Source organism: Rutilus rutilus (assembly GCF_951802725.1).
Source record: "Rutilus rutilus genome assembly, chromosome: 12".
In the NCBI taxonomy this organism is placed as follows: Eukaryota; Metazoa; Chordata; class Actinopteri; order Cypriniformes; family Leuciscidae; genus Rutilus; species Rutilus rutilus.
Genome location: NC_140217.1, coordinates 25,946,567 through 25,957,937, shown reverse-complemented (window position 1 = coordinate 25,957,937; position 11,371 = coordinate 25,946,567). Strand labels below are relative to the sequence as shown.

The 11,371-nt window shown below is 37.6% G+C and overlaps 1 protein-coding gene across 4 annotated transcripts in view; it reads left to right on the top strand.

The window, feature by feature from the left end:
* Window positions 1–490: 490 nt before the first annotated feature.
* Window positions 491–11,371, top strand: part of lepr (leptin receptor) — a gene marked incomplete at its 5' end in the record, with an annotated part of 34,336 nt that continues 23,455 nt past the window's right edge. For 2 of the 4 annotated variants that reach the window (XM_084426757.1, XM_084426758.1), the window contains one exon: window positions 9,362–9,434. In XM_084426757.1, coding sequence (XP_084282883.1) covers window positions 9,362–9,434 — 73 coding nt within the window. Of the gene's footprint in view, window positions 726–7,519; window positions 7,618–7,918; window positions 7,972–9,361; window positions 9,435–11,371 lie in introns of those variants that run through there. The other 2 variants (XM_084426759.1, XM_084426760.1) reach the window with 2 other exon arrangements.

The window sequence follows — 11,371 nt, the reverse complement described above, 5'->3', positions numbered from 1 at the left end:
TGATGACAGCATGTTGAGATCATGTGGATGACGTTATGTTGCTACACTGCAACAGTGCAAGTGATACAGTCATACAGTAAGACGTTCGTTTTATTCGTTTTAACCATGAATTATTACTCTGTTGAAACAGTTACGATAGTGTAGCTATTATTGTTAAAAAATAACACATTATTGATTGAAGTGTGATCAATTTCAACTTTAACTTCAACTATATTTTCTGTTCTTACGTCGGAAGCGTTTGGGAATAAAGAAATTAACATTAAGCATTTGGTTGCCAGTAGGCTAAGCCAGTAAGGTTGCCAGTAAGCCTACCCAAATATGAATTTCACTGGAATAGAATAGAATAGAGGTATTCAGATATTTCCTCAAGGAAGGTGTGTACATACAAATGTTGCAGACTTTCTTTTCCTTGCCAAAAATGAAACAATGAAGATGGTTATGGTGTGACGCAATAGGCTCCTTACATGTTGCTCTTGCTCCTCCCTCCGCCGGGAAACTCACAGCACAGCGGCAGTGCTCGAGTTCAGGATGCCGAGCTCTGGAAACATTCAGAAAGTCACACTCCTCTCCTAGTCTGCATAACCGACTATACAGACATTCTTTATTACAGGACGAAGAGTTTACCTCTGGATCTGAAGCTCATTTTTGTGTGGAGTAGAACTCGTAAGACTTTGATAAGATAGTTGGATCAAATCTGGGGACAGTCAGAAGTGCGATTACCTCAGGTGAGACATTCTTCACATATTTCACACTGAGTTCAAGCGGATGATCTCAGGCAGCAGTTATAACGGTAAAACTGATCTATCACTTCTATGTCACTTCATCTCCCCTGTCATCTTTTAATCATGAACCACGATGACGTTTTCATTAATTTCCTATTTGTTTAGTCACCTTTTATAGTTAAGTAACCTGTTTTGTGCGCGCGCTTATCCAAACACTATGTAGCCTACACTAGATATTGTTCCTCCAGTGACCAGTCTTATGTTTGTTTATCTACACAGACACGATTCATGTTGTGGTTTTGCTTAGCAGTTGAATATCAGAGGCAGTACAATTTTCTTGGGGTTTCCTCCTCCATTCTGTGTCGGGAGCAATGTCGGTGTTTCCGTGTCCATGATGTCAATACGTCCAATTCGTGGACGAATAGTTCTTTGAGTTGGAACTTTTAGTGAATCGATTGAACCGGATTACTAATCGGCTATGCTGTCTAGGCTCAACCTAAGACTGAACAAGTGTTGCTATATTCAGATATTTAATTATGTAGCCTAATTTTATTGTTTGTTTGGAAAGTGGAAGCATAAAAAAATCGGTCTGAGCAGTTTGTGAGTCAAACTCAATTAACGGATTAATTGAACTGGGAATCATCTTTTTCAGATATGTCCGATTCATAATGAGCTGATTGAGCTGAGTTAGAGCATGTGGACTGAACTGAGCATTTAACTGATGGTGCGACAGTTATGTTTGTATGACAGTTTTTATCACCAACTTAATTTTTTTTTTTTTTTTATAAATTCAATATTACAAGCGAATTATACACCTTATATTTAGATTCTTTGTTTTTTTATATAATGGCTGCAACAAAGTAAAATGGTATAGCCTAGAAATTACAGTAGGCTAAACTTTTATTTTATTTTTTATTTTTTACACATTCGACAATAAACGTTTAGAGACAGGCCTATTGTGAGCTAGGTTGTTGGTAAATTCAAATTTTTTCATGGAATCTTGAAATTTGCAGTGTTTATTATAAATGATTTATATGTGCACCCCATTTTTTTCACATAAATCATGTGCCCTCCTAATCTTAATAACTTCCCTCTTGCAGCCACCTCTAGTCTCTTCTCTGATGATGTGTTTTTCGGTGTGAAGGTGGGACAACCTGAGATCACAGCATTAGCAAACCACAATGATCCAACCACCTAATTAATTCCTGATAGACAAAATAAAGTAGTGGTCTACAGTATGGTGCAGAGGAGTTGTGTGTGCTGTGTAAACATGATGGTTATTGTACCTCTAGATTAAATATGAGCAGGCATTGACTCATTTCACGTGCACAAAACAGATTCAATATTTATGTATTTTATGTATTTAATCTCACTTTATTAACCGATGTCTTTGTTGCTGACCTTTGACGATCCAATTCAACCATAATAATAAACAAAAGTGATTTTAGTTAAACATCACATTTGCATTTCATTTTTATGTTTTTACTGCTGAAGTAAGCTTCTCATTTCTTATTTGTGCATCCTCGTTTCCTTTCCTTGCGTATCAGCTCCACAGCTGTAGGATGCGAGGGAAGGCTGCGAGGGAAGAAAATGAGGACGGAGGAATCGAAGGAAATCTTATAAGTATATTGGAATATTCTTGATCACTTGAGCATCTCTTCAAAGCGTCATCAGCTGCACTCAAAGGATCTGACCTTATGTTGTTAAAGTTTGGTTATTTAAGAAATAATTAAATAATAAAGATAAAGCAAGATTCCCTGTTGATATATGTGGGATGTATGATTTATTTAAACTGCAAAGGTAAAGCATAAATTATAAATTATTGTGATAGATTTGAAGAGGGAGGAGAATTTATACGAGCGTTAGGTTTCTCGACAAGAAAGACTTTTGCATATGATACACCTGTACATCCTCGCTCATAGCTCCTCTGGAAACTTCCTCACTCCTCGTTCCTCGCCTCCCCGTGGTGCATTTAGAAAATTGAGATGTCCTTCAAGATGGCTGAATTTGATGGGTTTCTGGCTCACGGGCTGGAGGACGGTGGAAGTATCAATTTGAGTATTGAGAAGCACCCAGTGTTGAACTTTCTTCTCATGCAATCCAGAATGGCAGCACAGCTGAAAGGTTTGTTTGAGATGCGCCCTCTACTGTACAGGCTTGAATTTTTTGTGTGAAAGAGCCTTTCATCCATTTCAGTCGTATCTGTATGGTGATTCACTATCCATGAATTTTCTTGCTGATGATTTTTCTTCAGGGGTAGGTCACCAGGTCTTTCCCAAACCCTTCCCATTACATGGCTTGAGACTCACACACACATGCATTCGCACCTACGGACAATTTACTCTCCAATTCACCAATACTATGTTTTCGCATTGTGGGGTAACCCACACAGACACAGGGAGAACATGCAAACTCCACACAGAAAGGCTTCCTGGCTTGACCGGGACTCAAACCACTGAAAAAGCCTTTACATTTGCCAAAAATAGAACTTTTTTTTTTGTTATTACAAACAAACAAGCAATTCCAGCCCAGGGGAGAAAAAGTAATGTATCCTAACACATTACATTCCATAAAAAGTAACTTACTCAATGAGTTACTTTTTTAGGGAGTAACGCAATATTGTAACATTACTTTTACTGCTGATTTTCAAAAACTTTTTTGCTTCAAATCAAAGTTTGTAACCACCTTGTAGCTCGTTGGTTTGGTTCATGGCTTTTATAACTCTTTCATGAAGACTTTTTTTAAAATCTCTATTGAAAAAATATTTCTGGAACCAAGGCTGCTAAAGAAGAAGAAGCCTTTTGTACCGGTTCTTTGAAAGGAACCATTCGAAATAATCAATGTGTATGTTTCGGACTTTGCGTTGCACGACAATTCAGAAAATCAGAAAAGGAGTGTAGGATTCCAATTGCTTATCAACTTTGATGGGTTGATCAATTTCTGATCCTCTAATTAAAAAGCATTGTAATTAAAATGGTTAAAGATCTGTTTGGGCCAGTAAGTGAAAGGTAGGTTCAAACCCCTTTAATTATCACTATTGTGTCACTTGAAGTTGGTCATTTGGGGGTAAACATCTATTGGTTTGATCTTTTTGCCCAGTTCTGCAGCATTTAATTTGATAATCACCTGTGGGTGCAATTGAAGGCACAATTCCAGAACATGTGGACTCTGTTTTGAGTGGCTTCGCTATATCACCCTTTTCCCTCATCGCAATAATCAAACCATTTCTGATTTGTTTGTTTCTGTCGGCTTCAAGACGATAGTTTTCCTTCTCATGTCTCTAGCTTTAAATATGCAACTTCGCTGCATAATGAAAGAGTAAAAGTGACCAGCTGGATATAAACTAATTCAAATAGATGGTAGCAATTGTGACATTAAACATTTGGATCGGAATTGCGTGTTTTTGTCACATTGTTTTAACTGTTTGTGGTAGGCTACTAATGTTAGCGTCCTCTCAGCCTCGACAGAAAACACTGCTGTTCTCTACTAATGCAGAATCAAATCAAGTCAACAAATTAATTACTTTATAATAATATGAAAACATGTACGGTAATGTATTGTATAACATACCGTTTTATTGTCTGTTTTAAATCCACATGAAGTGTAGCGTGCTTGTAAATAGGGCTGGGTATTGATTCAGATGTCCCGATTCGATTCCGATTCACAAGATCTCAATTCGATTTGATTCTCTATTTTCGATTTGTTATTGTTTTGTTGTTTTTGAGCCATGTATCCTTGTATTGTAATAAATAAGGTTATGACACCAACATTTTTAGATACCAGTGAAATTTATCAATCCTCGATTCCAGTTTTGATACTGCTAAAACTACTTATACAGTGAGGAAAATAAGTATTTGAACACCCTGCTATTTTGCAAGTTCTCCCACTTGGAAATCATGGAGGGGTCTGAAATTGTCATCGTAGGTGCATGTCCACTGTGAGAGACATAATCTAAAAAAAAAACATCCAGAAATCACAATATATGATTTTTTAACTATTTATTTGTATGATACAGCTGCAAATAAGTATTTGAACACCTGTCTATCAGCTAGAATTCTGACCCTCAAAGATCTGTTAGTCTGCCTTTAAAATGTCCACCTCCACTCCATTTATTATCCTAAATTAGATGCACCTGTTTGAGGTCGTTAGCTGCATAAAGACACCTCTCCACCCCATACAATCAGTAAGAATCCAACTACTAACATGGCCCAAGACCAAAGAGCTGTCCAAAGACACTAGAGACAAAATTGTACACCTCCACAAGGCTGGAAAGGGCTACGGGGAAATTGCTAAGCAGCTTGGTGAAAAAAGGTCCACTGTTGGAGCAATCATTAGAAAATGGAAGAAGCTAAACATGACTGTCAATCTCCCTCGGACTGGGGCTCCATGCAAGATCTCACCTCGTGGGGTCTCAATGATCCTAAGAAAGGTGAGAAATCAGCCCAGAACTACACGGGAGGAGCTGGTCAATGACCTGAAAAGAGCTGGGACCACCGTTTCCAAGGTTACTGTTGGTAATACACTAAGACGTCATGGTTTGAAATCATGCATGGCACGGAAGGTTCCCCTGCTTAAACCAGCACATGTCAAGGCCCGTCTTAAGTTTGCCAATGACCATTTGGATGATCCAGAGGAGTCATGGGAGAAAGTCATGTGGTCAGATGAGACCAAAATAGAACTTTTTGGTCATAATTCCACTAAACGTGTTTGGAGGAAGAAGAATGATGAGTACCATCCCAAGAACACCATCCCTACTGTGAAGCATGGGGGTGGTAGCATCATGCTTTGGGGGTGTTTTTCTGCACATGGGACAGGGCGACTGCACTGTATTAAGGAGAGGATGACCGGGGCCATGTATTGCGAGATTTTGGGGAACAACCTCCTTCCCTCAGTTAGAGCATTGAAGATGGGTCGAGGCTGGGTCTTCCAACATGACAATGACCCGAAGCACACAGCCAGGATAACCAAGGAGTGGCTCTGTAAGAAGCATATCAAGGTTCTGGCGTGGCCTAGCCAGTCTCCAGACCTAAACCCAATAGAGAATCTTTGGAGGGAGCTCAAACTCCGTGTTTCTCAGCGACAGCCCAGAAACCTGACTGATCTAGAGAAGATCTGTGTGGAGGAGTGGGCCAAAATCCCTCCTGCAGTGTGTGCAAACCTGGTGAAAAACTACAGGAAACGTTTGACCTCTGTAATTGCAAACAAAGGCTACTGTACCAAATATTAACATTGATTTTCTCAGGTGTTCAAATACTTATTTGCAGCTGTATCATACAAATAAATAGTTAAAAAATCATACATTGTGATTTCTGGATTTTTTTTTTTAGATTGTCTCTCACAGTGACACCTACGATGACAATTTCAGACCCCTCCATGATTTCTAAGTGGGAGAACTTGCAAAATAGCAGGGTGTTCAAATACTTATTTTCCTCACTGTATAAATTTCAAAGATTATTAAAAGTAAACAGTCATTAATAAAAAAGAACAAATAATTAAACTACAAGGAATAGCACAAATAAATAAAGACAATAGAACAAAGATACAAATGAAATAATCAATGCTTTAAGGTTTTTCAGGTAGGTGTAACAGCAGTTCTCTGGGACATTTTGAGATAAATTTGTGTGAATTTGTCCACTTAAGCGCTAGGAGACGTCAAAGAGAATTAATTTTATTATTTACAAGGTGTCTGAGACGTGCAGCCGTGCGAGTTCTCTTGCGCTTCAATGCTTAAATTGGCAAGGCTTGAAAACTTGTGCAAATTATAAACTTTCGTGTCCATGCAGCACTGGCCCGGTCGGGACACTGACAGTGTCCTTCAACTGTCCAGTACGTCTTTCAAGCTAAAAGGCGGTCTTGCATCCACCTTGTTCAGCACTGAATGAATGTCAGGGTCCTCGCTGTAAAGAAGACTAATAATAAGATTAACGTCAATCAGATATGATGTTTAATGTTTGCGGGAATACATATGGAAAAAATATCGATTAGTGGCTCGATATTATAAAATAAAAAAAAACCACACAAATCGATATCGAATTGACCACATTTAATAAATTTTTTTGCCCAGCCCTAGTGTCAAAACAAACTCCATAAGGCTTCAGTGATAGTTTTTATTTCGCCAATGGAGGCCGCTCTTGTACAGTATAATGACAGCGGACCCATCTCAGCCGCTCTAGCAAGGGACGCAACCCAGAAAAAATATCGATATGGATTTTTGGAATGGCAAAACCGATCAATCGGTCGACCTCTATTTAAGATGTTCCAGCATTTGACCTGAGTTAATATTTGTTTAGGTGAGCATTTGGTTTTATGTTGTTGACACAAAATTGAACATCATCAAAGTTGTTTTGATATTTGATAGGGAACTTTATATGAATATATAATATGTTATCACAAGAGCCTTCATGGAAAAAGGCTTTACATAAATGGCCACTTTGCTTGTCTCCCTCCATATTCATTGCTGATCTGTTTTAATGTCAGATTATCTTATATCATGTTTGGTTCAGCAGCAACTCCAGGTGGCTCTAACAGATGGTGTGGAAAACATTGCATTATGGGGTCTGTAGTGTTATATTTGCTGAATGAAAGTCAGGTAATAAAACATTGGTATTGAAATCTTTTAAACATTTACTTTGTTCACTAGGTCACTTGTGTACTGGCCGGAACATCATTGCATAATTGTTGCAAAACAGGTTTCTGATTTCACAATATTGCTTAGAGTAAAATGCTAGGAAATGCTAAAACATGGGCGTTGCTGTCGTTAACATGTTTGCGCAGGCATTCAATCAAAACAATGTTTCGCTTTGTTAATTTATCTTAGAATGTAAATACATCCACTGCCTGAGAAAATGGGATGCAGGGAAGCATGTCGTGTTCGTCATTGATTTGAGCAAGAAAGGTGATTTGCCTCGTCCGAGAGAGTATGCCAGTGAATGAAAAGCAAATATGGTTAGAGCAGAGTAATTCAGTCTGAAACTGGTGTCATATTACTGCCTGATACGTGAAATGCGTGGCAAAAACTTGTTGCCTGCTCTACTTTCCACTAAGTGACTCAGGAATGAAGTCTGTGTCCCTTAAGAGAGTCAAACTATGCCTACGCTTTTCTTCTTCAGTGTTTTCATAATTGAATTTGTCTGTCTAAGAATTTTCCCACACAGAGGTTCTTTTCACCATTCCTCTCTTATTCTCTCTCATTGCAGGCTCCATCACTCCACCAAGAAGAGAAATGAAGCTCACGATCAAGTGAAATGATGTAAGTATCTCTAATTAGATTTTATAAGGCCTTGGATTATAGCATTGAGGCATATGACTAATACTGATTACTCATTTCCTAATGGGTAATGAATTGTTAATGAGAGGTAATTTACATTTCTGTAATTTGGCTAAGTTGTTTTGTTTTGGAGTATGTAAAACTAACTATGTGATATTGCACACATTTCATGCAAATGTTTTTTTTTTTTATGAGATGGAGCTTGATGACACATTTTTCTAATTGTCTTTCTTAACATTTTCCAAATCATGTAGCTTGATGGGGATATGCGTGCTAATTGGTTTTAAGCAATCTGACTTGCGATTTTCTACTGGAAATAAAAAATAAAATCTCATAGTCAGACTTTAGAGCTGCACTGTACTGTATATCGGCACCAAATTGCTTATCGGCTGATATTTTTTAATTTATCGTAACAGTCAATATTGTGGTGTATAATTGTGCATTTTGATTTACCTTTGTCCTCAACCACAGCTAAATAAAAAAAATAAAAAATCAATAATTGAATTACACACTGTTTAATGTAATCTTTAGCAAATTTTTCATACCGTACGTTATAATGCCTCAATTTACTTGAAGCATTTAAAATGATTGATTTTAGTTTAGACAAAAAATTATCAATTTAATATCGGCCATAACATTAAAATAGTTATCGCCTTATCTGTGTCAGATAAGAACTGTTATATTGGTGCATCCCTAATAGACTTACATTGAGGGTGGGACCCGAGTCATATTTTTTTTCAAATTTGCCAATAGCGACCATTTAAAACACTCCAGCAGTGTTGTTATTGTTAACTAAAACTAACACTATTAAAAATATTTTTCGTTAATTGAAATAAAGATATAATAAAAAATAAATATTCTTTTGAGAAACTTAAATGTTCCTTTAGGAACTGATTGTAATAAGTTGAAGTACTTAAATTACTAAACCTAAATAAATATAAATGAAAGCTACAGTAAATAGAAATATTAAGAAAAATGACAAAAGCAAACAACAAAATTACTAAAACTTAAATTAAAATGAAATGAAAAGAGAAAATATGAAAATAAAAGCTAATTCAAAATATGAATAAAAACTATATATAAACAAAACGGAAATAACACTGCATAGCAATAACCTACTGTAACATTGTGATGCTTACATTTCAATAGGTACTACTCATGTTTTAATTAGAAAATATACAAATCTATGTAATTTTGTTTGAAGCTTTGTAATAAAACAACAACAGAAATCATTTGAATTAGGCAGCATTGGAATGGGACTTTGGTGTATAGTGAGACGACTAAACACTGTCACACTGTTTGAGCTTAAAGATTTGACCATTCCAGCATGGAAGAAGATAGTGAGTCATATCCATAGTGATCCGTTTTACAGATGTCCTCTCTTCCCCACAGGTTTTTGTTTATCACGCTTACGCTTCTTGGGAATTTCATTACCGTTTCACAAGGTGAGTCGTTGATGCATTTACTGTAACTACTTTGCTAAAATGATGCTTCCTGTTTTCATTCAAATTATCTGTGTTATCCTGACCAGCTATCTAGCGTCTTCACATTGTTTTCCATTTCCCATTTGCTGTCGAGGCAAAGACCTACAAAACATGCTGGACACCCACCAGCTGTCAACAGTCCCTCTGTCCACCTCAGAGATGCATTAGTGTGGGTTATGCTTGAGCGCACATAGTGCAGGAGGCTGATGAATGGACGGAGAGATAGAAAAAGACAGAGAGATAGTGAGAGAGAGAGATAGATAGAAAGTAAGGGCTGGAGGAGGGTGGTGATTACACCCACATCATGAATCAGACTATAAACCTTTAACGGCCACACAGGGGCCTCACCTATAGACAGATGTACAGATGAGAAAGGGCCACAGGCCTTCAAAAACAGTAGTGTAACTGAAGGTGTAACACAACTGAAAAGTGTATTGTCATTTAATTTTGTCATTTTCTGCTAAATGAATGAATGTAAATGGATAGGGATGCACAATATCAGTGCCATATTGATTCGTTAATAACATAAAATTAATATTGGTGCATCCCTAAAGTCTGATGCCAAAATATTTTTCCCATTTTAATATGCAGAGACAACTGAGTAAGCCATTTGTAGGTTGATTTCAACAAAAAATGTAAATACTGCGGCAATATTGCTCTTTTTGGTCATCCTGACCAGCCTGTCACTATTTATAGCTTTCACGTGATGTCAGACCCTTATAGGAAATGGCCACCTGGAGGGCAAAACAAGGCTTTCCTCAATTGCCTGCATTTTTACCAGGTTTGTACTAAGTGCTAATGTACTGTAGTAACCAAAATCAGTATACACATTATTAAAGATGCATTCTATGTACAGGCAGGCAAATAAATCCATAATATAAATGCAACCCACAGTTTCTTGTTAAGCATTTTTCCATAGAAATCTTCATAAAGAAAACAGCTAACCATTTAGAGCGTTGCGTTCATATTCGGGGCTTATCTGCTTGCTTGTATATAGAATGTATTATCAATAAGCTGTACACTGAATTTGATCTTTTTATATAACTGTTTTAGTACATTAAGGCACTTTAAAGGGGAACTATGCAGTTTTTTTTAGCTTAATTTACCTTAACTGAACAGCTTCGGAGTCACTGGAATGGTTATATGACTTTTTTCGGGTTGAATGGTGGTCTTCTCGCACCCCTCTAGCGCCTGTGAGCGGAAAAACCACCCTTGCAACTTTGGGCCGGCGGGCCGTCAGGAAGTATCGTGTGATATTAGGTCTCGCGATGTAACAAATTGCTTTACGGCACTGCACACATACACTATCTAAACATTTATATGCTAGCCTTCTGTGTATCATACATACAGTACCTCAGTGGAAATGGCTCCGTGCGTTCGCCGGCTTCTTTGAAAACAAATGCACATGACCAGAGGGAGAAGATGGGAGGAGGGAGAGTCGCCAACGAGTTTTGACGACAGTGTTGTCAAATATCTATTCCGAAGCTGTAGGGGGAGCTCTATAGAGAAACCTGCAAGCAAAAAGCAAGAAAACAGCGAAGATATTGCCAAAACTGCATAGCGCCGCTTTAAGTGCTTTAATATACCGTAATACACCATTAAGCGTTTTAGATCATCCCACTGTATTAGGGAAATACTGCAGCAGGTGCTCAATATAATTCTCAAGACTTAAAACTTGCATTTTGTCCACATATTTGAGTTTTTCTTCATTTGAGAGGTGATCTAAATATTTGTGGAAAATTGACAGGCCTGTGCTGCAGTTCTATGGATGTTTTGCCCTCCAGGTCTCTTTGTTAGTCATGTGACTGAAAACTGAATAACACAGTAACTCCACTGATGGCATTATTTAGGGCCGGGGTTATCTGTCTTACCGACCAATGGCAGATGGGGGAATATTC